Genomic DNA, 26810 nt, shown 5'->3' with positions numbered 1-26810 from the left:
TCTGATTGATGGGTAGGTACTTATTTTAAACAAGGAACAATTATTCATAAGAGTCATTTTCATAAATAAGTCATTTTCACAAACTTTCTAAGATCCTTTTCACTTTCTGTGGACATAAGCACCCATGCATCTATGCCTTCCCAACATATTCATATTCATATTCATATTCATTCTTTCATATTTTCTCTCATACATGTGCACATAAATAAATAGCACTACACCAACTCAGTAGTCACTTTCAAACAACTACATGTTTCTCCTTTCATACTCTACTGTATCTAACCTGCTACTATTTCAGTAGAAGCTTAAAAAAGATTACCACAACGGATAAGGCACTGGTATGATGGCTTAATTTTGGTAGAAAAGTCAGTCCTGAACGAACTTGGTAATCCCGGAATCCTCCAGCTACAGAAAGCGTGGTAAAATTAATGTGTCTAGCATTCAGAATCCAATAGTTGTTTACAGTCATATAAAAATCTGGTAGGAAATAAAGGCACACATTAAAAATTAGTAGTCGTTCCCTGTAACAATAAGGTATGATACTAATATTAAACTGAATTTCTATTTAAGCCATACTGAATGGTTAGAACAATGTTATTCACATTTCTCTATTCTGAGTAAAATCAGTATCTTTACACATAGTCTGTTTTCCCATTAAATAAGACTACAAATACTAAGAGCTACTGAAGGGATCAATAAAGAAAAAAAGACATGCAAACTTTATTAGCTTTCATAAGCCCAGATGCAAACAGGTCTGTACATCTTACGAAGATGCTGCTAAATCATGAGCTATACAGTATACCAAGTAGAAACTCCTAAAATTCTTCCAAAGATACAAGTTCACTATGCTAAAGAATTGTAGATCTAGAAACTCATGGCACTGTGAGAGCTAAGCAGCTCTCTACTATGGCCAGCCACTACTGAAATACTATTTAAGTTTTTAAAATACAATCACAGGACAATCACAATCACTTTTGTCTTGGGACTCAATGCTACTGTGGAAAATCTAAGGGTTAAGAAGGTTCTACGCATTTAGAGTAACAAGTAGCTCAACAGGAACAATCTGCAATTTTTCCATTTTATCTATGGAAGATGAGAAAAAATAGTGTCAAAGATCTGAGATGGGGGCAGAGGAGTTCTTACTTCCTCTTCCAAATTATCAAACTTTAATGTAATCAAATCCTGGCATTTGATCCCATTGAAGGCTTCAAATATTTCGGAACAGCAAACTCCTCCCATTAAAGATCTCAGTAGTATTTACTTAGAATGTGACTAAGCAGATCCATTCCTAACATCTGCAGGTCCTGGGACAAGAGTATCAATGGGGTACATAGGCCTCATGCCTAAATATTTAAAAGTAAAAATTCCAGATAACAAACTGTTAAATCAAATCTATTGTCTCTGCCTACCTTGACAAATATATCATCAAAATAAACTGGAAGGCCAAGTTCAAATTACAAACTCCAGGACATCTCAGAGATGGACACTAGATTATGACAGCACAGGAAGGACAGATCTCTGACCCATCAGTGTACTATCATTTCTTCCCATCCCAACCTCATCCTGCACTATAAGGTACAAGATATCCAAGCTCTATCTGTACCTCATGCAGAGTCATCCCTTAGCCACAACTCAAACTTACTTACATCCCTGCCCTCAGGACAGATTCACACATGCCAGGGAAGAAAAGTCTGAAGGCCTGGTTACCTAGATGATCTATCCAGAAGTAAAAGCACAGCCTGCACGTGGGGAGGAAGGCTGCTGGGCTTATATACTCCTCATCATATGGAGAATAACAATGCCAGACAGAGCAGGGCCCTCTAAAGTCCAGAGCCCAATGCAGCTTCCTTTCTTCTATTTAAGGCAGTATTTCCATCAAGGAATGTACTTCTGAAGGTCATACAGGTCTTCTAAAAACCTAAGATCTTCCACTCTTTGAACTTTTGTTTTTTCACTCTAATTCTGGCTTAATGAAATATGAAATATATACAGAATAAATAATAAAGAGGCTTGCTAATTATTTTTTTTAAGATTTATTTATTTATTTATGAATGATAGACAGACAGAGAGAGAGAGACAGACAGACAGAGACACAGGAGGAGGGAAAAGCAGGCTCCATGCCGGGAGCCCGACGTGGGACTCGATCCCGGGACTCCAGGATCACGCCCTGGGCCAAAGGCAGGCGCTAAACCACTGAGCCACTCAGGGATCCCCGAGGCTTGCTAATTACAGAGAGGCAACCTAACCCTAAGAATTACTTTCAGCTTGAACCTTTTAGAGACAGACCATTGCTACTCTTCAAAAACAATAAAATCAGATTCTTTTGAAAGCTCTTTCCTCAAAGAGTTTTTAAAGATATATTATGAGTAATTCTAATTTACCATACATGGTTCATCCATATAAAATGTAATAAAGAAAGTTCTTGATTGTGATGACAAGTATTATGATTTGTCTATGCCTATGATTTTTTCCCCCTAAATCTGTAAGTCATTTGTAATTATTAGAATTAGTAAAGCAAGTTTAAGCAACTTCACTGAAACTAAAATTTTTTACTGAAGGATTTCTACAGGCAAAATTTTAAATTTAATAAGGAAAAAAATTAAACTTCACTGTAGGTACCATTGGGCCAGATATTCCAGCAAATAAATTACTCCTTGATAATGTTATGTTAAAATGGGTGCTTTGGTTTGATGTCACTGAGGTATATTTCTCATTTTCATCAAAATTAAGATAATGCAAATTTTGATAGAGTAAGAAATGGTATAAATTTACTGATCAGGAAAAAAGAATTCCTTGTTTTCAAAACTTTCTTCTATCCTACAATATTCCAATTAACTGTGAAGATAATACCTGACTTTCTCTAAACATGCAGATAATAATGGAACCTACTTCAAAGGACTGCTCTAAGCATCAAGTGAAATAATAATACATCATGTAAAGTCCTTAATACAATGTCCAACATATAGTAATAAGTATTAGCAATTTTATCTCATCATATAAAGTGCTGGCAGATCTATTCATTTTTACTGTTTTACTTAAATATAAGCTTATTTTAAATAGAGTACTGGAAGAGTTAACAAAACACGGAGAGTTTAAACATATTTTAAGAGACAGAGTCACCCCCCAAATAACTAAACTGATGCCCAAGTGTCTAGAGATTATAAAACACACGCTCTCCATGGTAAGGCACTATGGACAGGGAAAATAGTAATAAGTATTAGCAATTTTATCTCACCATATAAAGTGCTGGCAGATCTATTCATTTTTATTGTTTTACTTAAACATAAGCTTATTTTAAATAGAGTACTGGAAGAGTTAACAAAACACGGAGAGTTTAAACATATTTTAAGAGACAGAGTCACCCCCCAAATAACTAAATTGATGCCCAAGTGTCTAGAGATTATAAAACACATGCTCTCCATGGTAAGACACTATGGACAGGGAAAACTAATAGCAGTTTCATTAGCCTAAGTTGAAAGTCCCAAAGATGCTCAGAAATGGAGGTGTTAATTTGAAACTGAGCTGCTTGCTTCACACATGGATAAATCTGCAGCACATTCAAAGAAGTAGGTGTGAGGATTGGTTTAATCCTAAGAAACGGGGAGGTCAGTTAGTGTTTATGTAATAGTACTAACCTGTTATGAAACGGTCTAATGGCATCACAGGAGCAACATGAGGGGTGGCTTGTGTAATAAGAAGATTTATCAGATCTTGTTTAAAATTTTTCAATGTAAGCAATGCTCTTGCAACAAGACCACCCATAGAATGACCAATTATTGCCACACTTTTTGGAGCAAATTCTTGACCCTGTATAAAAAAAAAAATCACCAAGGCATAATGAAGTCTTAGCATCATAACAAAAAACACTAACTACTTCCCTCTAAATATGAGCTACTTTATAGGAAAAAGAAAATTAAACTATGTATATAACCTTGCATAAGACAGAGAAATACATTTTCATTTACTCATAATTAGTATATATATATACTATTTTGTATTCTGCCAAATATTTTTAATAGTTATGCTTTGGTCTGAACCCAAATCAGAACACTTGGTCTAGTATATCATGAAGCCGTTTCAAAAGATAGAAGTGGAAGGAAAGAAAAAAGAAAGAGAAAGAAAGAAAGAAGAAAAGAAAAGAAAGAACGAGCCAAACCCTCCATAACTGCTCTGAAACCCATCCCCTTTGGCCTTCTCTAATACATGGTTCCAGCAATTCTCACTTTTTTCTTGCATTGTTGTTTCTTCCTCTCTTACCAGGTCATTCTTGGTAGTATATAAATATAATTCTATTCTCCCTTAAAAAAATCAGAAACTCTTTTTACTCCCACTTTGCCCTTAGTGACCATATCTTTCTCTACATATCTATAGCATAATTCATAAAAAATCTGCCTATACAGTACATGCTGTCTCCGATTTCTCAACTTCCATATGCTTAAACTCATTCCAATCAGGCTTTTGCCTCAACACTACTCCAAAACTGTTATCAAGGCACCAAGAAATCTAATGGCCAAATCTCAATCCTTATCTTACTTGAGCAGCAGGATTTGACATTAGATTACTTCTTCCTCTTTGAAATGATGTATTTCGTTTCCCTGAGAACATACTCTCCTGGTTCCTCTTACTTTACAGGCTGCTCCTTTTTAGTTTCTTGCTATTTCCTTCTCATCTCTCCTAATCTCTTAATATGGGAATGACTCAGGCCTCAGTCCTTCAGTTTCTTCTTTTGTATCTTGACTCCTTAATGATCTCTTCCAGTCTCATGGCTTTAAATACACCCATATCCTGTCAATCCTCAAGTTATTATCTCCAGACTGGCCCTCTTCTCTTGAACTTTCATCTTAAACTTCAACTGCATATTAACTACACTTGGGATATCTAACATGCATCTCAAATAAATCTATCTAAAACTTTTTTTTAAAAAGTAGGTTCCATGCCCAACATGTGGCATGAATTCATGACCCTGAGATCAAGAGTCACATGCTCTACCTACTAGGCGAGTCAGGCACCCCTAAAACTTAACTTTTTATTTTTTAACATTTTTTTAATTTATTTATGATAGTCATACAGAGAGAGAGAGAGAGGCAGAGACACAACAGGCAGAGGGAGAAGCAGGCTCCATGCACCGGGAGCCTGATGTGGGATTCGATCCCGGGTCCCCAGGATCGCGCCCTGGGCCAAAGGCAGGCGCCAAACCGCTGCGCCACCCAGGGATCCCCTAAAACTTAACTCTTAATCTCCTCCAAATCTGTCCCTCATACATTCCCCCCCCCCAACTTACTTAATGGCATTTCAATACCTCTAGTTGTTCAGCCAAAAACTTGGGTCATCCTCAATTCTTTTCGTTTCACGTTGCCCTTCCATATCTGATCTGCCAACAAATCTTGCTGCCTTTAAGGTTTATACCAATCTGACCATTTCTTAACACCTCCAATGCTACCAACTTGATCAAACCACCATTATTTCTTGCCTGAATTACTGCAATAGCCTAACTGGTGTCTTTACTTCCACTTTTATGTACCTTTAGTTTAACCTTGAAACCACACAGAATACTGTTAAAACCTAAATCAGAACATGTCATTCATTTGCTCAAAAATCTCAGCAGTGGCTTTCCGTATCACTTCAAATAAAAGCTAAAATTCTTAAAATTGCCTACAAGGCTCTAGAATTTGCCCTCCCTTCAACTTTTCCTTTCCTAACATATTATATCTGCTCCAGCCAGTAGTTTACTGTTCTTTTTTGTTTGTTTGTTTTCTCCAAGAGAGCACACGTGTGCTTACCTCATATATTTGTTATCTCTGTCTGGAGTACTCTTTTCCTAGATACCTTCATGTTCTTTAATTTTTATCAAACCGTCTGCTTCTTAGCAGAGGTCTCGTTGGTCATCCCTCTTTCTTCTCTTTTCTTTTCTTTCTTTCTTTTAAAGATTTATTTATTTATTTATGATAGACATAGACATAAAGAGGCAGAGACACAGGAGGAGGGAGAAGCAGGCTCCATGCCGGGAGCCCGACATGGGACTCGATCCCGGGACTCCAGGAGGCGCTAAACCGCTGAGCCACCCAGGGATCCCCGGTCATCCTTATTTATTTATTTATTTATTTATTTATTTATTTATTTATTTATTTATTTAGATTTTATTTATTTATTCATGAGAGACAGAGAGAGACAGAGAGAGAGAGAGAGAGAGAGAGAGGCAGAGACACAAGCAGAGGGAGAAGCAGGCTCCATGCAGGGAGCCCAACATGGGACTCGATCCTGGGTCTCCAGGATCATACCCTGGGCTGAAGGCAGGCGCCAAACCGCTGAGCCACCCGGGCTCCCCCATCCTTATTTATAATTGTAGTCCTCTACCCTTTGCTCCCTATGTCCCTGTTTTATTTTTCTTCCTGTTATTTATCACTATATAAGATAGTATATACTTTTCTTATTTATGATGTTTACTATCTGCCTCTCCCCACTAGAACATATGGTCCATGAGGGCTTGGATTTCTGTTTATTCATTGGTATAATTGCAGGCAGATTCATGTGATGAATAAATGAGGTTTCTTCATCTATGTTCTCTCACTTTCCCACACTCAAATCCTATCCATTTAACAAGATTTAGTTGTCCTGAATTCCTATTGTACCCAGTTATAACAGGAATCTTGCTTTCTAAAAGCCTTAATTTAAAAGAAAGTTTATTAGTTCTATTGTAAATTTAATATGTAGTCACTAGGGAAAATATGAAAACAAAAAAAAAACAGAAGGGAAAAGAACTATCTTAACACAATAAAGACATGATTATTGTGAATGCCATTTAGGGAGACAAATCTCACTTCGTAATCACATCGTATTTATCTTATCCAATAAATATCAGATACATAGAAGGTCCTCTATCTAATCTGGCTTGTCTCTGCCTATAATATTCAGTACAGACTTAAGCTCAAAAAATACTTGCTATTGAAATAACTTTCAAATGCTGGCTAATGCAAAGATTTCATTTTCAAGATGCATAGGAATATCACACTGCCTGGATTACTATAGCTACACAGTTAAATCTTCAAATCAGGCAGTGTAGGTTCCCCAATTTTGTTCTTTTTCAAGATAGTTTGGCTTTTTTCAGGTACTTTGCATTTCCACCTAAGTTTCTCAGTTTAAAACAAAACAAAACAAAACAAAACAGGGCAGCCCCGGTGGCGCAGCGGTTTAGTGCCGCCTGCAGCCCAGGGCGTGATCCTGGAGACCCTGTTTCGAGTCCCACGTCAGGCTCTGTATGATGCCTGCTTCTCCCTCTGCCTGTGTCTCTGCCTCTCTCTCTGTCTCTATGAATAAATAAATAAAATCTTAAAAAAAAAAAACACCTGCTGGTATTTTGATTTGTAGTGCATTAAATCTACTGCTTAATTTGGAAAGAATTCATATGTTCTTTTTAAAGATTTTTTTAATTAATTAATTAATTTATTTATTTATTTCCTTTCAGCAAGTTTTGCAGTTTTCAATGTACAGATCTTGCATATCTTTCACTAAATTTATCCATAAGAATTGCATTTTTAATACTACTGTAAATACATTTTAAAATTTCACTTTCCGGGATCCTTGGGTGGCGCAGTGGTTTAGCGCCTGCCTTTGGCCCAGGGCACGATCCTGGAGACCCGGGATCGAATCCCACGTCGGGCTCCCGGTGCATGGAGCCTGCTTCTCCCTCTGCCTATGTCTCTGCCTCTCTCTCTCTCTCTCTTTGTGTGACTATCATAAATAAATAAAAATTAAAAAAAAAAGATTTAAAAAAAAATAATAAAAAAAAAATAAAATTTCACTTTCCATTCGTTCACTGATTTTTGAATATTGACCATTTTCCTGTGATCTGGGTAAATTCACTTATGAATTCAATAATTTTTTTGTATATTCCTTTAAATAGTTCTTAAGATTTTATTTATTTATCTGACAGAGAGAAAGAGCAAGAGAGCACAAGCATGAGGAGAGGCAGAGGGAGAAGGAGGAGCAGGTTCCCTATTAAGCAGGGAGCCCAACTCCGGGCTCCATCTCAGGACCACCTGAGCCAAAGGCAGACACTTAACCAGCTGAACCATACAAATGTTTCTGTATATTTACGTCATTTGTGAATATAGACAGTTTTAATGCTTCCTTTTTGATCTTTATTAATTTTATTTATTTATTATTATTAATTTTATTTCTTTTTCTGGTCTTACTGCACCAGCTAGGTGCAGAAATAGAAGCTGAAAAATGGAAAAAAGAAAACTACCTGGCATAAAACATAAATGGCACTTACTGATTTTGTTTTGTTTTTTGGGATTTTTAAGAGATTTTATTTATTTATTTGAGGAGAGAAAAAGAGAGAGAGAGAGAGAGCACGAGCAGGAGGGAGGAGCAAAGGGAGAGGGAGAAGCAGACTCCCCTGTGAGAAGGGAGCCCAACTCAGTGCTTAATCCCAGGATCATGACCTGAGCCTAAGACAGACACTTGACTTGAGTCACCCAAGCATCCCTGAAGGCATTTATTGTGAATAACATGGAAATTCCATTTTGTGATTACATCTTATTTATCTTACCAATAAATACCTTATCAAATACAGAAATAGTTCTTAAACCTGTTTCTATACCTAATGCGCTATTTTTTTTCTTAAATCATGAATGGGTGCTGAATGTATCTGAATAAGTTTTATCTATTGAGATGATCCTAGATAAATTATATTGATTGATACTTGAATATTAAACCAAATTTGCATTCTTCGGATAAATCCTATGTAGTCATATTATACTTTAAAATATTGCTGGGTTTGATAGTCTAGTTGCTTGTTGAGTATCTTACATCTATATTCATGAGGAATACTAGGTCTCTATTTTCCTTTCAAACAATGTCAATATCTGATTTTGATAATCAGGGTTTGCAGGTTTCTTAAAATGAACTAAATGTATTATTTCTTCCTCTATTTTCTTAGTTTGTATAAGATGGGTATTATTTTTTCCTTAAATGTGTCACAGAATTCACCATTGAAGTCATTTAGCTCCAGTTTTCTTGGCAGTAAGATTTTTAATTACAAACAACAAATTTTAAACAGATGTAAGGCTAGACAGACATTTTGTTTCTCCTTGTGTCTATTTTGTAATTTATATTTCAAGGGATTTGAGAATTTCATCTGAGTCCTCAAATGTATTGGCATAATGTTGTTCATAATAATCCTTTAATAACTTCTTAGTATCTGTAGGCTCTAGAAATTTCCCTTCTTTCATTCCTAATATTGTTAATTTGTATTCCCCTCCTTTTTTTCCTCAATCAATGTAGATATGGGTTTATCAATTTTTAGATCTAGAAGAATCAGTAATTGGTATCATTTTTTTCTCACTAATATTTGTCTATACTGTTTCCTCGATTTCCATTCTCAGCTTTATTGTTTCCTTACATGTACTCTGAGTTTACTTTGTTCTTCTTTCTCTAAGCTTATGTTGAAAGGCTGGGTTATTGTTTTTAAACCTTGTTCTTTTCTAATGTAAATATTTAAGACTACAGTATTTCTTCTAACTACTTTAACCGTACAAATTAACTACTTTAATCTTACAAATTCTGATGATGCATTTTCATTTTCATTTTTTTCGAGTTTTTATTTAGATTCTAGTTAATATATAGAATAATACTGGTTTCAGGAATATAATGTAGTGATTCATCATTTACATGTAATACCCAGTGCTCATCACAACAAGTCCCATTTGGCCCATCCCCACCTCCCTCCCTCCCTCCATCAACCCTGTTTGTTCTTATAGCTAGAGTCTTTTATGGTTTGCTTCTTTTTTTCTCCCCCTACCCGAATGTTCATCTGTTTTGTCTCTTAAATTGCACATATAAGTGAAATCACATAATACTTGTCTTTCTCTGACTTATTTTGCTTGGTATAAACCACGCCAGTTCCATCTGCATTGTTGCAAATGGCACGATTTCATTCTTTTTGATGGCTGAGCAATATTCTGTTGTATGTATTACCACAAAAACCATAAACTTATAGTCATCAAGGCAGTTTGTCCCACAGGTTAAGACTCTTTCCTTTTCATCCTATCGTCCTATCTTCAAATTCACTGATCTCTTCTATAGTATTCAATCTGTTTGGAGCCTATCTGCTAAAATTTTCATTTCTTTTCTTTTCTTTCTTTCTTTTTTTTTTTTTTTTTAAGAGGCAGGGGAGGAGCAGAGAGTGAATCTTAAGCAGATTCCACACCTAGCATAGAGCCCAACAAAGGGCTCAATCTTACAATCCTGAGATCATGACCTAAGCAGAAATCAAGAGTCAGACACTTAACTGACTGAGCTACCCAGACACCCCCTTAACCTTTCATATCTGATATATATTGTTTCAGTTCTAAATCGCCCTTTTTGCTCTTTTAATAGTTTCCATATCTCTGCTGAGATTCTCCATCTGTTCTCTTGTTATGTGTATCCTTTACTTTAAATCCGTAACTTCAGTATTTTTGAGGCTTATAGTTAAGCATTAAAGTGGATCCCGGAAGAGCTCTTACGTTAGAGCTGGAGTAGCTCTATATTTAAATTGCATCCTTTCTGGGATCTCAAATGAATATCCAATGTGTTCTACTGGGTCTTTCTATTGTAGCTGATCCGAACTGCTATTTCCCAGCACATGTGACCTCTGGAATCTCAGTCAGGGCATAATTCTCCAGTAGCTTTCTTTTGCTAGGAGTTTCACTGTGGCATACCATGGAAGGCAATGGCTCACCTCAGTAGGTGGTATAGTAGTATTTTATCCCTGATACTGTTTAGAATTGTTGGCATAAAATGATTTTTAGAATGTTTTCCACTCTTAAAATTTCTCTAACAATATATATTGCCCCTTATTCCTTGCACCTGAGGTAGACATACCCCACCACCTTCTCCCTGGTATGCTATTGCCTTGTAGCTTCTTGTCCCGTGCATATGTAGCACTGCGTTCAAAGTTGAAAGATACCAAATTTATAGAGCTTCTAGCTCTGCTTAGTCCTCCTCTTTCTCATATCCACCCACAAATCTAACAACTCCAGTAGCCCAAATTCTGATCTCGGCCTTCTTTGGCTCAGTTATATCAATGTACTCTTTTTGACCTCCACCTACTTACCCCATGGTCTGAGGAATGCTTTCAGGCACAAAATCAAAGCAATCATGAAGCTCACCTCACATATTTTCCTTTTTTCAGGGGTCATGGTCCTTTACTACTTGGTTGTCCAACATCTGAAAACATGTGCTTCAGATATTTTGACTATAGTTGCTTACGTATGGAAGTAGTTTACCCTAATACCAGTTATTCATAACAAGAAGCAGATATCCATACTAATGGTCTTTAGAAAATTCAGTGCACTTCTAATTTATAAAGTTAAAAAAAGATTTTCCCTTAAATTCATGTGAGGTTTCTTGTACATTCAATTTAAACTTCAAAACCATTGAGTTCAAAATAACAGACTCCCACCAAAAAAGAAAAAAAAAAACCTTTCTATCATCTTCAACTTCCAAATAAACAAATGATTTAAAATATGTTGAAAAATAAAAAACGCTAATAGGTGGTCACTATTGATTTGCATTCTTATTTCTTACCTTATAGAGTTTGAGAATTGTTTTAATGCATTCATGTACAAACTTGGTTTGTTTCTGAAGACTTCCACCATACAGTGCCACCAGTTCTTCATTGAAATTCACACTAAAGAAGTCAAAGTGGTACTTGAAGTCAATGTCTTCTGCTTTTCTAAGTGCAATAGAACCAAGAGAACGAACTGCAGAGAAAAAGTGCAAATTAAACAAAATTTTTGAAAGTTGCATCCATTCTTGCTTCAAAGTCTCTTAACAAGTAACTTTATCCCACACTCCAAACATAAACAACCTACTTCAGGTGACGTCCTTCAATAGTATCAATTTAGAAGAACAAACCATTGTTTGTATTGTATGTTTTGTGCCCTAAGTATTTTAAAATTTAAATTAAATAAAAAGTAAACAGGTCATTCATTCTTCACCTGCTTCCACTTCATTAGGGAAAATAGCTAAAGGGAGGGGAAGAATTTTTGATACAAAATGTTGGCCATCTGTATGAATAAATCACACTTTGGGATTTTAAGAATGAGAAAATTCCTACAAGAAATGTATGCTCATCACTTTACATATGTATGCTTGATTGGTCTTTTCCTTACACATGACATCCAATTCATCAGTAAATCCTATCATCCTCTACTTTCTAAATATATGCCCAATCAACGTTTCTCACCATTTCCAATGATGTCCTCCTAATCTAAACACCATCATCTCTTGCCTTAACTACTCCAATAGTTTCCTCACTGGTCTACCTGCTTCCACACTGTTTTAGGTTTTGCTCTGTAAACCATTTCACAGATTTTGTGAATTGATTGCATTAATGGCATTAAAAGTTGCAATGTATGGTTTAGCAAACAAAATACCTATTTGCCATTCCATTTTTCTAAACATATATAATTCATATACAACTTATGTGAAAGTGTACAGTTCAATGATTTTCATTATACTCACAAAATTCTACTAATCTAATCTAACTTCAGGCATCTTTAATTACTCCCAAAAGAAAAACCTACACTCATTAGTAGTCACTTCTCATTCCTCTTCTCCCAATTCCTGGAAAGTACTAATTTACTTTCTGTCCCTATGGATTTGCCTATTCTAGACATTTCTATAAATGGGATCATATATATGGCTTTCTATGACTGGCTTCTTTCTCTTAGAGTGTTTTCAAGATTCACCCACACTGTACCATGTAATTCATGGTATTCATGGAATTATCAGTTAATTCATTCCTTTTTATTATAGAAGCTTCCAGTGTGCAGTTTTATAATTTGACATCTGTATACACTACAAAGTGATCATCACCACAAATCTATTTATCATCTATTACCACACTGTTGGCTCCCTTCACTCATTTTCTCACTCCTAACACCCTTCCCCTCTGGTAACCATAGTCTGTTCTCTGTATCTAGGAGTTTGTTTTGTTTATTCTTTTTTTTCCTTTAAGATTCCACATATCAATGAAATCATATGGTATTTGTCTTTTTCTGATTTATTTCACTTAGCATAATACCCTCAAGGTCCATCCATGTGTAAATGGTCAAGTTTCATTTCTATTATTTCTTGTCTGATAGTAGCCATTCTGACAGGTGTGAGGTAAAAAGTAGTTTTGATTTACATTTCCCTAACAATTACTGATATTGAGTAACTTTTCATGTGCCTATTGGTGATCTGTATGTCTTCTTTGGAGCAATGTCCATTCAGATCCTTTGTCCATTTTGTCGTTATGTAAGTTCTTAATATATTTTGGATATATTTGGATATTGGATATTAACCCCCTGTTTATATGGTTTACAAATATCTCCCCCCATTGAGTAGGCTGCCTTTTCATTTTAATGGTTTCCTTTGCTGTGCAGAAGCTTTTTAGTTTGATGTAGTCCCATTTATTTATCTTTGCTTTTGTTTCTCTTGCTTTGGAGTGAGATCCACAAAGATGTTGCTAAGACTGATGTCGAGGAGCTTTCTGCCTGTGTTTTCTTCTGGCAGTTTTAAGGACTCCGGTGTTATACGCAAAGGTGTTAAACCCTTTGGTGTTAATTTTTGTGCATGGTGGAAGATAGTGGCCTACTTTCACTCTTTTGCTTGTGGCTGTCCAGTTTTCCCAGAACCATTTATTGAAGTGACAGTTCTTTCTCCATTGCATGTTCTTGTCTCTTTTATCAGAGATAAATTGACCATATATATGTGAGCTTACTTCTGGGCCCTCAATCTGTTCCACTGATCTGTGGGTCTGTTTTTCTACCAATATAATATTGTTCTCATTACTACAGCTCTGGTACAGTTTGAAATCAGGGAGCATTTTTGGTTTTTTTTTTTCCATTTTTTTCCATGTTTTTTTTGTTCATGTCCAGTTTTGTTCTTTCTCAAGACTGCTTTGGCTATTCAGGATCTTCTGTGGTACCACACAAATTTTATAATTTGTTCTACTTCTGTGAAGTACACCATTGGAATTTTGATAGGTATTGCACAGAATCTATAGATTGCTTTTGGCAGTATGGACACTTTAACAATATTAATATTTCCAATCCATAAGCAGAGAATCTCTTTCCATTTATTTGTATTTTTGTTTTATTTGTTTCATCTGTGTCTTATAGATTTTCAGTGTAGAGATCTCGTAGAGCTCCTTTGTTAAATTTATTCCTAGGTTTTTTTCTCTTTTCAATGCAATTATAAATGGGATTGTTTTCTTAATTTCCCTGGTTATGTATACAGAAACACAACAGTTTCCTGTATATTGATTTTGTATCCTGCATTTTACCAAATTCATTTGTTAATTCTAACAGCTTTCTGTGGAGTCTTTAGGGTTTTCTATATATGTTACCTGCAAATAGTGACAATTTTACTTCTTTCTTTCCAATTTAGATGGCTTTTTAAAATTGTTCTTGCTTTACTGCTGTGGCTAGGACATCCAATACTATGTTGAAAAAAGTGGTAAAATTTGGCATTCTTGTCTTGTCTCTGAAATTAGAGGAAAAGCTTTCAGCTTTTCACCACTGAGTCTGATGTTAGCTATAGGACTATCATATATGGTCTTTATTGTGTTGAGGTGCATCCTCTATATCCACTCTGTTGAGTTTTTATCATAAATAAATACTGAATTCTGTCAAATGGTTTTGCTGCATCTCTTGAGATGATCATATGATTTTTATCTTTCATTGTATTACTTTAATCGTATCATATGGATATGTGGATGCTGAACCTCCTTGTATCTCTGGAATAAATCCACTTGATCATGTATTGTTGGATTTGGTTTGCTAATATGTTGCTAAAGATTTCTGCACCTATGTTCATCAAGGATATTGGCCTGTAATTTTCTTATTTTATGGTTCATTCATTTTATTGCTGAAGAATATTCCATTTTAGGGATATATTTTACTTATCTGTCATTTAGTTGATGGACATTTGGGTTGTTTCTACATTTTAGCTATTTTGAATTGTGTTGCTATAAACGTCTATAAACAAGTTTTTACGTGACTGTATGTTTTCATTTTTCTTGGGTAGATACCTATAGTGGAATTACTAAGCATAAAACTCTATGTTTAACATTGTAAAAAATTACCAAACTATTTTTCCAAAGTGATTCTGCTATTTTATATTCCCACCAGCAATGTATAAGGGTTTCAATTTCTTCACAGCGTCATGACACTTGCTATTATCTTTTAGATTAGAGCTACCCTACTGGGTATGAAATGATATCCATTATTGTGGTTTTGATTTGTACTTCCCTGATGATTAATGATGTTTAGTATTTTTCCTTCTTCCACTCTTGCCTCTTTGCAGCATATTCTCTACACAACAAAGCCAAAGTAATCATTTTTAAAAAATAAATCACACTTACCAGACTGTAAACAATTTAAAAATCTAACAATTTCAATGCTGTCAAGGATGTGAAGCTAAAGGAAGTATAATGTACTGTTTCTGGGAGTATAAATTAACACAAACAGTAAAATTAAAAGGATACACATAACCTTTGACACGAAATTATATTACAGTAAACATCTTACAGAAGCATGGGTTTATGCGATCCAAAGTTGAAAAATGTTCGTTACTTGTAATTACTTATAAATAACACAAATGTCCAAACTAGGTATAGTCATATAATGGGATGATACAGAGTGAGGAAAATGAACAAATCACAGTTCATACCACAACTTGAATGAATTTTTAAAATGTTGAGTGGAAAAAGCCAAACACAAAAGAATACATACTAAATGTTTATGCTACAAAGTTTAAAAATAATCCCCTAAAAGTAGATTGTATTAGAGACAGAGACGCATATTTAGATACTAAAACAATAAAAGTCAAGGAAACTACTATCCTTAAGTTTGGATTGTGATTACCTCTAGAAAAGAGGGTAGAAAGTTTTATCAGGAAGGAGCATTCAGGGGGTTTCCACAGTATTGGCAATCTTCTACTTCTTGACTTAGGTTTCAGTTCTATGGGTATTCACTTTATAATAATTTTTAATTGAGTATCTATATTCTACACATTTCTCTGTATATGTGTTATATTTCAAAGATTACCAACAGAAAAATTAGATTATATCATTTCCTACCCAAAACCCTCTAAAAGTTTCCAATCACACTCGGATGAAAAATTCAGTCTCTTCCACAGCTTATATGATATAGGTTGTAGCTACTTTTCCCTCATTTCTTGCCACTGTCTCTAGGTTCATGGCCTTGAATGTACCAAGCATGTTCCTGCCTCAGCGTCTTTCCCCAAAGAGTCACATACCTCAGTTTCTTAGCTACATTCAAGCCTCTGCTCAAATGTTACATCTTCATCCTGACTTTTCCTGGCCACTTCAACTAAACTAGCCACCTTCTGATCCTATTTATCCTCTATCCCTGTGTTTTATTTTTCTAACTTTCTTTTTTAAAGATTTATTTATTTGAGAGAGAGAGAGAGAGAGTGCACAAGAGAGAGACAGCACAAAAGCAGAGGAGGCTCAGAAGGAGAGGGAGAAGCAGACTCCCTGTTCAGGGCTCAATCCCATGATCTTTCTAACTTTTAACATTACTTACATTATTTATTTGATGGCTGTCTTCCCAACAAAAATATAAGTTTAATGAGAGGGAGAAATATTATCTATCTTGGTCTGTTTTGGATCCCTAATACCTAAAACACAATTATTTACTAGATAAATGCATCGCATGTAAGTAATTATACTAAAAGCTGAAAGAATCCTATTCTTATCATATAAAAGAATACACCAGTTAATAACCAAAAAGCTCATTTTAAATGAAATTACTTCCAGATTACTTAATTGTTATGCCAGAAAGAATGGCTATTTTCTCTAGGCCAACATTCATTTTGGGATCTATACATTAAACTTCCCTTTCTGAGTTCCCATCAGTATTTCCAGATCTAATTAAAATAGCTCCAAAAGAAAGAAACCAATCTTTTCTCTTGTTTAGCAAAACAAACACCGATTTACTTCTCAAATCAGTGCTTTGGCGTATGTTTTCTGTACTTTCCATTTCCAACATAAACCTTTCTTCTGCTAATTCCTGAATCCCTGTATCATTTATCCTACCACTCTATCCTGTTCTTTTTCTTCTTACTCTTCTCTAAGTGGTCTTCAACTATTTTTTGTGCTCACATTTTTTTCTCTCAGACATAATGTCACATATTTGTGTCTCCCAGTGTGCCTAGCACAGTACTTAACACAGAGTATGTACCTGATAAATTCTCCAATAGAATTTTATAGCTTTTAAAATTTACTTCCAAGACTTACCTTGCTTATAACTTCCAGCGTTACCAGGAAGAAAGAGAACTGGAATACCTGTCAAAGGGAGAATTTTGTGTTCTTCAGCATAGGATCCTTCTCCATAAAGATATAATTCATATGCAGGATAGCGTTTTGCCAGTTTCTTTGGCAGTTCTATTTTCTGCAGCAAAAATAAATAAAAAGGCAATTTCACTTTAATCAGTTGTATTAATATAATTCAGTCAACTGTGACCAATTCTGAATTATACACATTGAAACAGTATAGTAAAAAAAAAAACAGTATAGTATAAAAATATTACTGATGATAAAACTGCACTAAGTTTTACTTTTAGTTTATTCATATGTAGAATTTGTCTTGAGTGAATTTTGAACCATGTAGTCTTCAGGAATGCATAAAATGGAACTACTTGAAATTCTAATTCAAAATAGCCACTAATAAAAGAAAAATATTGGGGTACGTCAGCAAGTTACACGCTAATTATATATATATATAAAACATAATTATATATATAATTATATTTTAACTATCCATTACATTCCTGCAAGTTACATCTAATATAATTGGAAATGCATTTAACATAGTATCAGTATCAATTATACTTAGAAATGATAAAACCTTTCCATTATCAAATTGATTCTTTTTTGCTATTTTAAACTGTCTTGTAATGTCTCTCATTTTACTTAGACCCAATTATATAGTCTAGCTGTTATATTACTCAAAAAAAAGTAAGCTTGTTTTATAATGCAGCTTTTTCACCTCTCAATTTCATATGCTTCAATCTGCAGTGTGTTTCACAAATTAATCTGAACCTTATAGCCATGTCTTGGGTCAAAATACGTACACTCTCCTCACCGTAAACATTCCAATGAGTTAGCATCTCTTTTGGTTTTCATGGTTTTTGGTTTTCAGGTATATGGTTTGTCAGCAAGCCTTAGACTACTCTGCATGCAATTCATATTATTATATAACAAATGAGCCAATAATTCATATAATTTTTTTCAACAAAATACAAATTAGGTCTTAATGTCATCCCCCAAAACTAGGCATCTATAAAAGTGGTGGTAAAGTATAAGCCCTTCTGCTGCTGCTCCTTTATTAAGTATAGAAATCATTAAAAATGAAGCCAGTTACATTGAACAGATTTTATTTAAGTAGACATCAGTAGATTTAATGATCTAGCAGTGCTGTACATATGCTTGATAAAAATTTTAACTACTGAATGAATTTTAAAGCCTATAAATGGTAATGACACTGAAAAACCTCACTGTTCTAAAAAGCAGAATTTTGATTATTCATGCACATTCCTGAATATTCTTTAAAAAATATTACCATAAACAATCTATGTTATAACACCTGAAAACACCTTTAAAGATGGTGAGCTTATTGTTTATGACATTAGTTATTTTATATCAAATACTCAAAATTCAGAAATACCAATCCTGCAATTTACTACAGTGTGTGTGTGTGTGTGTGTGTGTGTCATATGAATGGACTTCAATTCAAATTTGTACCAATTGAATGTATACTTTTACAAAATATTGCGTCATTTTCAGTTTTTATTATACCAATATATAATATTCCAATATATAATCAAAAATGAAAATGACGCAATATTTTGTAAAAGTACACATTAAGCAAAAAGAAAGCATATTACTCTTAACTCCTCTCAATTTAGTACACCTTTAGAAAAGGACAGTACATGAGTATTAGATCATTCTTTTTAGTACACAGCTAAACAAATTTTGAACTAGTTTAAAATTAACTCAGAAGAATAGGAAACTATCCGAAACGGCAAAATTACATTCCACAGTTCAAGCTGGGAGTGGCAGGAAAAAACAGGAAGGGTTTTGATCAGATGGAAGACAGAAAACGTATAGGTATATGAAGCAAAAGAGAGTCAAGGGATTTTAAAAGAAAGGTTTTATAGCAACAAGACTCCCATAAATTTTAAATTACTTTCTGTAGATTATTTTAAATGAGCACCCCTCCCCTAAATAGACGTTCAATCTCCACAATCCTGCCTCTGCTGTCCATCCTCTCTTGACTTCCTCAGAACAGGTCCTTCTAATCTCTAATCCAGAACCCTTTCAAAAGACAAACATTCTAACAAGTTCCCAAGTGCTAGAAAAATACTGAATCAAGAAAACTAACGTGTTAACTTTATGATCTATACATATTTTACCTGTGAATTAAAACTTATACAATGTGTCCTGATGCCTTCCCACCTTCACATATGCTATTCTTTATTCCTGCAATTTTCTTGTGTCTGCGCTTCAAGAACTATATGTATATATATTCCCTTTAATTCATAATAACCTCTCTACGGCCTTTGACTACTGAAGATGAACTTAAATGCTCTCTTCTGTGAAGAGCCTCATAGGCACTCTTACGGTGAAATTATTGTTTAGCACATTATATTTTAACTATCCATTACATTCCTGTCCCCCCCATGGTATTATAAAGACATGAAAATTGTAAAGTCATTAAGACACACGTCTAATTGATCTCTAATTCCCTCTCACCCATACCCAGTATCTAGACTATACTTGATACAGTGTAGTTAATCAATAAATTATTTGCTAAACAAACATCACACTTAATAATAAGTGTGATAAAGATTTTCTTTCAGACAGCAACTGTTAGCTGTTAGGTCACATATTTGAAGACAAACAAATTACTGTATGGGAAAAAACAACACAGATGTTTCTTCTCAAATTCTACAATTTGCCTAAAACTGTTTGCTACCAAATAAATGCTTTGCCTTGCTATCATAATAAAGCAAGAAGCTTTAAAGGATAATGTGTATTTTGCCTGGTAGGTCTGTGAGATGTTCAGTGAACTCTGAATAAGCAAATAAAAAAAAATTAAAGGTAGAAAATGAAAAACAATTTTTTTTTAAATTTTAAAAAAGATTTTATTTGTTTATTCATGAGACACACACACACACACACACACACACACACACACACACACAGAGGCAGAGCACAGGCAGAGGGAGAAGCAGGCTCCATGCAGGGAACCCAATGTGGGACTGGATTCCGGATCTTCAGGATCACGCTCTGGGCTAAAGATGCTAAACAGCTGAGCCACCCAGGCTACCCCAATTTTAAATTCAAAACTTCATTTTACAAATTTAGGTTCAAATTCCTGTCCCACCTTTTATTTCTAAAATGGAGAATAAAATTGAGTATGTTTCAACTACTTCTCATTTCCTCTAAAATTTGCTAAGAAATATGCAAATTACCAGTAAAAAAAAAAAAGAAAGCATCAAGAAGAAGAAAACCCAATGACTACGTCATCAAAAATGCTGGACATCAACCTGTGAACAATTAGAAAGCTTACTATAAAATATAACTAAAAGTAAATAATATATATAAAATGTATTTAGAATATATATTCATTAACTACTGGCTTTTAATAGAATGACCTCAGTTATCCATAAGTCTCACAATATTCAAAATGACTCATTTCTATTCAGGTTTTTTTTTTAATTTTTATTTATTTATGATAGTCACAGAGAGAGAGAGAGAGAGAGAGAGAGAGAGAGAGAGGCAGGCAGAGGGACATAGGCATAGGCAGAGGGAGAAGCAGGCTCCATGCACCGGGAGCCCGACGTGGGATTCGATCCCGGGTCTCCAGGATTGCGCCCTGGGCCAAAGGCAGGCGCCAAACCGCTGCGCCACCCAGAGATCCCTCTATTCAGGTTTTAACTGTATTTCTCAAGTAACACGACATGGTATGCACAATAAAAGGTCTAAGAATCAAATATAAATAATGTAGTGAATTAACACAGTTTTTTATATCATAAAAATCTACTGAAAATGCGTATCAGAAACTCCTTCCACTGTAATTACTTCTGTACTGACAAATTAACAGTTATACTAACAAATTAACAAAAGTGTAAAGCCTCAAAAAGGGAATCTAAATCAAAATATCTAAATACAGACTACTTGGGGGGGGAAGCCAAATATCTTTTTGCATTACCTAATTTTCCATCTTTCCAGTTAACTGTACGAGGCAAGAAATGGGTCTGTGAGGATCCAAAGATCTGTGAGGATCTTTGTTCTCAACACTAAATTTCCACTACTGCAGATATTAAAATAGCTTCAATAATTGTGGTCAATCTCAAAATAAATGAGAATTAGTTCTGTATCGTTCCAGATAATTTTGTTTTAATCAAACTCAACACAGTACAAAACCAAAGTGACCTACTTCAACCTGTTGAGAGTTTCCCCATTATTAAACCACAGAAAAATTAAAAGATTATAAGGGCTCTATTTTCAGGTAAAAACTAAACTAAACGCCCACGTATTTAAATATGCATAGCCTCTGATAAATACAAACCAGTACGTGTGCTCAGAAACCCAGACAACAGTTAACACGTTAAAATCTCTTTCAATAGCATTTGATTACCAGGTTCTTCCACTCTCCTGCAAGGATCTCAAATGAAACCTAAATTAGAATTTTTGCCCACGGAGGGGGAAGAGATGTTTTCCAGCCACTGAAGCCTTAGGTAAGCTTTAGGATCTAAATAATCAACACCATTCATCAAGTAACATGCTGCTCCATAATGACCTCTACACTGAGGCAATCACCATCTCCATTCTTCCACCTAAAAAGAATCTGCTCTGGTTTTAAAAAGTCTCTTTAAGAAAATGAGTGGGAAATATCAGAGAGGGAGACAGAACATGAGAGACTCCTAACTCTGGTAAAGAACAAGGGGTGGTGGAAAGGGAGTGGGCAGGGGGTTGGGGTGACTGGGTGATGGGCACCGAGGGGGCCACTTGATGGAATGAGCACTGGGTGTTATGCTATATGTTGGCAAATTGAACTCCAATAAAAAGAAATTAAAAAATAAAATAAAATAAAAAAAGTCTCTTTAAAATGCGTTTTATCAGTACCAGTACGTACACTTCTCATGGCACGAGAGTGTACCTCTATTTGTCTGAATAAATAGAGGAGATGGGTTTAGAAATCTCCTTCAATAGCATTTGATACCAAGTTCTTCCACTCTCTTCCAAGGATCTCAAATGAAACCTGAATTAGAATTTTTGCCCACGGAAGGGGGGGTGGGGTGGGAAGAGATGTTTTCCAGCCACTGAAGCCTTAGGTAAGCTTTAGGATCTAAATAATCAACAGCATTAATCAAGTAACATGCTGCTCCATAATGACCTCAAGCAAACAAATAGAGGAGATGGGTTTAGAAATAAAAGAATCCTTCCGGAGGAATTACTTTGGGCAGTTGTGTCACTTATCGCCACAGCTGGTCATGAATGAGATGCAAGGTTCTACTCTGCTGAACTGATGAAGCAACTGTGGTTGAAAATAACTCCAAATGGAACCGACGGGGGGTGGGGAGCGAGGGCGCCAAGAAGGGCCGGGGCTCTCTCCAATGGCCAACACCGTGAGAAAACAAAAACCACCACCACGAAACAGAGGTTTGGGGTGCAAGTGCGAAGAGGCGACGTGCACGAGCACCGGCAGGTCTGCACACGCGCGACCCGCGACCACGGGAGGGAACCCCGACACTCCCCCCCTGCATGGGCTCATCATCATCGGGCCAGCCCGTCCCGCTGGAGCAACACCGGGGAGTCGCAGAGGCCAGGCTCGGGATGCAGCCATCAGCTCCTTCTTCTAGCAAAGCAAGAGCTGAACGTGCAAACCACCGCGCGGGATGGTGAGAGTGCAGGCGCGTGGAAAGCCGAGTGTGCTCCGGGGGCACCTGCTGAGTTAAGGTAGGAAACGCAGGGGGAATTGGGATTTGGGTTTAGGGAGAGGGGCTGAAGTTAGAGGCGTCTCTAGAGAGGGACGCAAACGGGGGACCGCAGGGGGCGGCCAAAGAATCTGTGCCTGGGATTCGGGGCCGGGAGGGGGGCACCCGGGAGGATGCTCGGGGACCCACCTGCGCGACACCCCGCTGTTAAGAGAGGACGCAACGGGCAGGTGAGGGCACCCCGGGAGGGGGGTGTCTGCTGAACCTTCGAGGGCGACAAAACTGGGAGGAGGCTGGCGGCGCGGGAGCCGGAGCGGGAGCGGCCGCGGGAGGGCCCAGGTGCGGCGGCGACGCTCACCTGATACTCCGGGTACTCGAACATGTAGCTCATGCTGCACTTGTTCTCCTCGAAGCCGAAGAAGACGTCCCACAGCCCCAGGCTCGCCAGGCACATCATAAAGGCATAAAACGCCAGGTTCCAGACACTGACCGAGGGAAGGAGCATCCTGCCGCCGCCGCCGCCGCGGGGCCCCCGTCCCGCCCGCGCCCGCCCAGCGAAGCCCGGCGCCCCCGAGCAGCCCGAGCGGCGCGCGCCTGCGCAGACCGCCCGCCCGCCCGCCGCGCACTGCGCCTGCGCGCAGCCGGCCCGTCGCGCCTCCCGCCCCACGTCCCGGCGGCAGGGGAGGCGGCGTTTGCAGCCGGAGCTGGAATCCCAGAGGGGGCGGGCGGGAGAGCGGGGTGGGGGTGGGGGTGGGGGTGGGCCCGCGGGAGAGCGAGGGGGAGGAAGGAGCGGAGGGGGGCTGTGGGCGGAGGGAAAGAAGGGGAGGGCGCCACGCCGTCGGGGCGAGGCGGGGACGGGCTGCGAGTGGGCTGACGGTGGGTTAGCCTGGGGGGCGGGGGCGCCGGGGGGCGCGGAGGCGGCTGCTGCTGGGGAGCTGCCCCGGGAGCGGGATTGGGTGGGGGAGAGGCGGCTGCTGCTGGGGAGCTGCCCCGGGGAGGGGGTGGGGGGGAGAGGCGGCTGCTGCTGGGGAGCTGCCCCGGGGAAGGGGTGTGGGGGGGAGAGGCGGCTGCTGCTGGGGAGCTGCCCCGGGGAAGGGGTGTGGGGGGGGAGAGGCGGCTGCTGCTGGGGAGCTGCCCCGGGGGGGAGGGGGTGGGGGGAGAGGCGGCTGCTGCTGGGGAGCTGCCCCCTGGGGGGGGTGGGAGGGAGAGGCGGCTGCTGGTGGGGAGCTGCCCCCTGGGGGGGGGTGGGGGGGAGAGGCGGCTGCTGCTGGGGAGCTGCCCCGGGGGGGAGGGGGTGGGGGGAGAGGCGGCTGCTGCTGGGGAGCTGCCCCCTGGGGGGGGTGGGGGGGAGAGGTGGCTGCTGGTGGGGAGCTGCCCCCTGGGGGGGGGTGGGGGGGAGAGGCGGCTGCTGGTGGGGAGCTGCCCCGGGGGTAGGGTGCTGGGGCCATCAGCTGTCACTTCGCAGACGTCGCTCCCTGCGCAGCTTAAAGACCCTTCATTTCTGAACCGCCTCGGGCCTCTGCAGTTTGGGTTCCCCGGGCGGTAGTCGAGCGCACCCCAGCTCTCTGCACCAGTGAACTGAGGAGGGCGGGCAAATGGGTTTTTCCTCCTCTTTGACCGCAGGCCTTGGTCCAGTAGGTAACCGCGCTTAAAGGCGGCAGCACAGGGCAGCCCCGGTGGCGCAGCGGTTTAGCGCCGCCTTCAGCCCAGGGCGTGACCCTGGAGACCCGGGATCCAGTCCCACGTCGGGCTCCCTGCGTGGAGCCTGCTTCTCCCTCTGCCTGTGTCTCTGTCTCCCTCTCTCTCTCTCTCTCTTTCTCTAATAAATAAATAAAATCCCCAGCAGCACAGGAAAAAATCACCAGCAGGTGCAGCATTCAGTGCTTGGTGTAACTTGGTGTAACATGAAAGGCTGAATCACACCAAAACAAACAAACCATTGCTAGGTCTTTAAAAAACGATATTAAAATTCCCACGAACACTGACGCTGGTGACCAGTCTCTCGCTGCCTGTTCTCTGCAGACCACGTCTTCGGAGGCCGGTTCCACGTAAATGTGAGGAAGCAATTTCGCTCCACCTTCCACTCACTTCGCTTAGAAGAATTTGGTTTTGCACAAAGCTGGGGAGAAAAAAAGCAGTTCAAAAATCATTCATAGTCGTGAATAGCGACTTCAAAACACTCAAATCATAGGTAAAGAAAAACGGTATCACTCTTGAAAGCTAACCCAGGAGCGGATGGGGTGTGTGTCTGTGTGTAGCTAATTGCAAATTTTTCCTTAGTATTACTTTTGGCACTTACTAAATTTCATTTCCCTTCATTTCAGTTTTACTTTCACGTATTTTTTATGTGCAGGGGAAGTTTGGTTATGATACATAAAATCAAAGAATTTTAGAACTGGGGGTGCCTGGGTGGCCCAGTGGGCAAGCACCTGCCTTCGGCCCAGGGTGTGACCCGGAGGTCTCAGGATCGAGTCCCATGTCGGGCTCCCTGCATGGAGCCTGCTTCTCCCTCTGCCTGTGTCTCTGCCTCCCTCTCTGTGTCTCTCATGAATAAATAAAATCTTTTAAAAAATAGTTAAAAAAAAGGAATTTTAGAACTAAAAGGAAGTTTGTGGTTTCTTGTGCAATCCTGTGGCACTCAGCTAGGAGAGCATCTGGGGTGTGGGGTGAAATTAGGGACCAGCTGGTGTACAGGATGGCACCCCATTCAGAAAAGGATTTCAATTATACATTAAAAGGTAATAAATTCATTGAGCCTGGGAGCTCAAGTGCATCACAGACAATATCTGCCCCTTGCTGCTTCCAAAGCATAAACCACACATAAACCAAAGGTGAATCAACACTCTTTCTGTCCCAGTGCTGCATAAATTTTCATGTGACATGAATCTCTTGCAGATTCTGTTAAGCAGATTCTGGGTCAGTATTTCCGGGGTAGGGCTTCAGATTCTGCATTTCTAACAAGCTCCTGGGTGACGCCAGTGACGCTGGTCAGTGGACTGACTGTACTGCTACACGGAGAAAACCTTGCGCTTGAAGATGACAGAGCTTATTCTTCTGGTGGCCTTCATGAGTTGTGGCAACTGCTGCCTCAGAAAGGAGTGGGATAGAGAGTCAATGGACTTTTGATGTTTGCAATCTTTCTATTTTTACTTTTTTTTTCTTTCTTTTTTCCTATCCATCTATTATCCCTCTCCTGGCTTCATTTCCTTTCCTATCCAACCTAACCCCAGTGAGTGTCACTCACCCTCTGCCAGTGCCGTCAACTTGCTGAACTCTTGTCCTTCCTTCCTAGTCTGCTTACAGACTTTCAACCATGGTCAATAGAGTCTGTCTCTGAGCTCTGAACCTAGGGTATCTGAGCACTGCTGGAGAAAATGACACAGTCATTTGAATTACTAATCAGAAAGACTTTTATATGTTTCTGGTCAACTTCCTCTCCTATTCTTCGGCACTTTTTAAGCTCTCTTCACCATCTCTTCTACCTTCTCTTTTGGCAAATTATTAGTATATAATTTTATCTTCATAAAGATCATTTTGATTTTTAGATGACCATTTCTTCAACTCTTCATTCTCAAGTTTCTTATCTCCATCCAATTCTGTTAATACATCTAAAATGCTTGGAACAAAACCTGGCATGAAATAAGCATTATTATGGTACTCTGCTGGCCTTGGATGACAACAAAAGCAAATCCCCCTTTAGTTGTGTTTTAGTTCCCATCCCCTCCTCCTTTCTCTTCAGGAAATTAGTTCTATCAAGTTAAAGTCTCTGTTGGTTTCTCCCAATCTAGCCTCCCTCCACCAAAGCA

The 26810-nt window shown here is 38.5% G+C and overlaps 2 protein-coding genes across 7 annotated transcripts in view; both read right to left on the bottom strand.

The window, feature by feature from the left end:
- PGAP1 (post-GPI attachment to proteins inositol deacylase 1) overlaps positions 1–23578 on the bottom strand; it is a 74773-nt gene extending 51195 nt beyond the window's left edge. The window contains exons 1-5 of the mRNA XM_072813441.1: positions 23363–23578; positions 17297–17450; positions 11572–11747; positions 3636–3807; positions 320–477 (exon numbers count right to left, since the gene is read on the bottom strand). Of these exons, the coding sequence (XP_072669542.1) occupies positions 320–477; positions 3636–3807; positions 11572–11747; positions 17297–17450; positions 23363–23509 (807 nt within the window). The 5' untranslated portion in view covers positions 23510–23578. The remainder of the gene's footprint in view (positions 1–319; positions 478–3635; positions 3808–11571; positions 11748–17296; positions 17451–23362) is intronic.
- A 1361-nt stretch (positions 23579–24939) lies between these two features.
- Positions 24940–26810, bottom strand: part of ANKRD44 (ankyrin repeat domain 44) — a 361909-nt gene continuing 360038 nt past the window's right edge. For all 6 annotated transcript variants that reach the window (XM_072813230.1, XM_072813231.1, XM_072813232.1 and 3 more), the window contains exon 29: positions 24940–25123. In XM_072813230.1, the coding sequence (XP_072669331.1) occupies positions 24955–25123 (169 nt within the window). In that variant the 3' untranslated portion in view covers positions 24940–24954. The remainder of the gene's footprint in view (positions 25124–26810) is intronic.

This window comes from Canis lupus, chromosome 36, assembly GCF_048164855.1.
Source record: "Canis lupus baileyi chromosome 36, mCanLup2.hap1, whole genome shotgun sequence".
NCBI classification, from domain to species: domain Eukaryota; kingdom Metazoa; phylum Chordata; class Mammalia; order Carnivora; family Canidae; genus Canis; species Canis lupus.
Note: the sequence above shows the minus strand (reverse complement) of the source record. Positions and strands in the feature narration are given on the sequence as shown.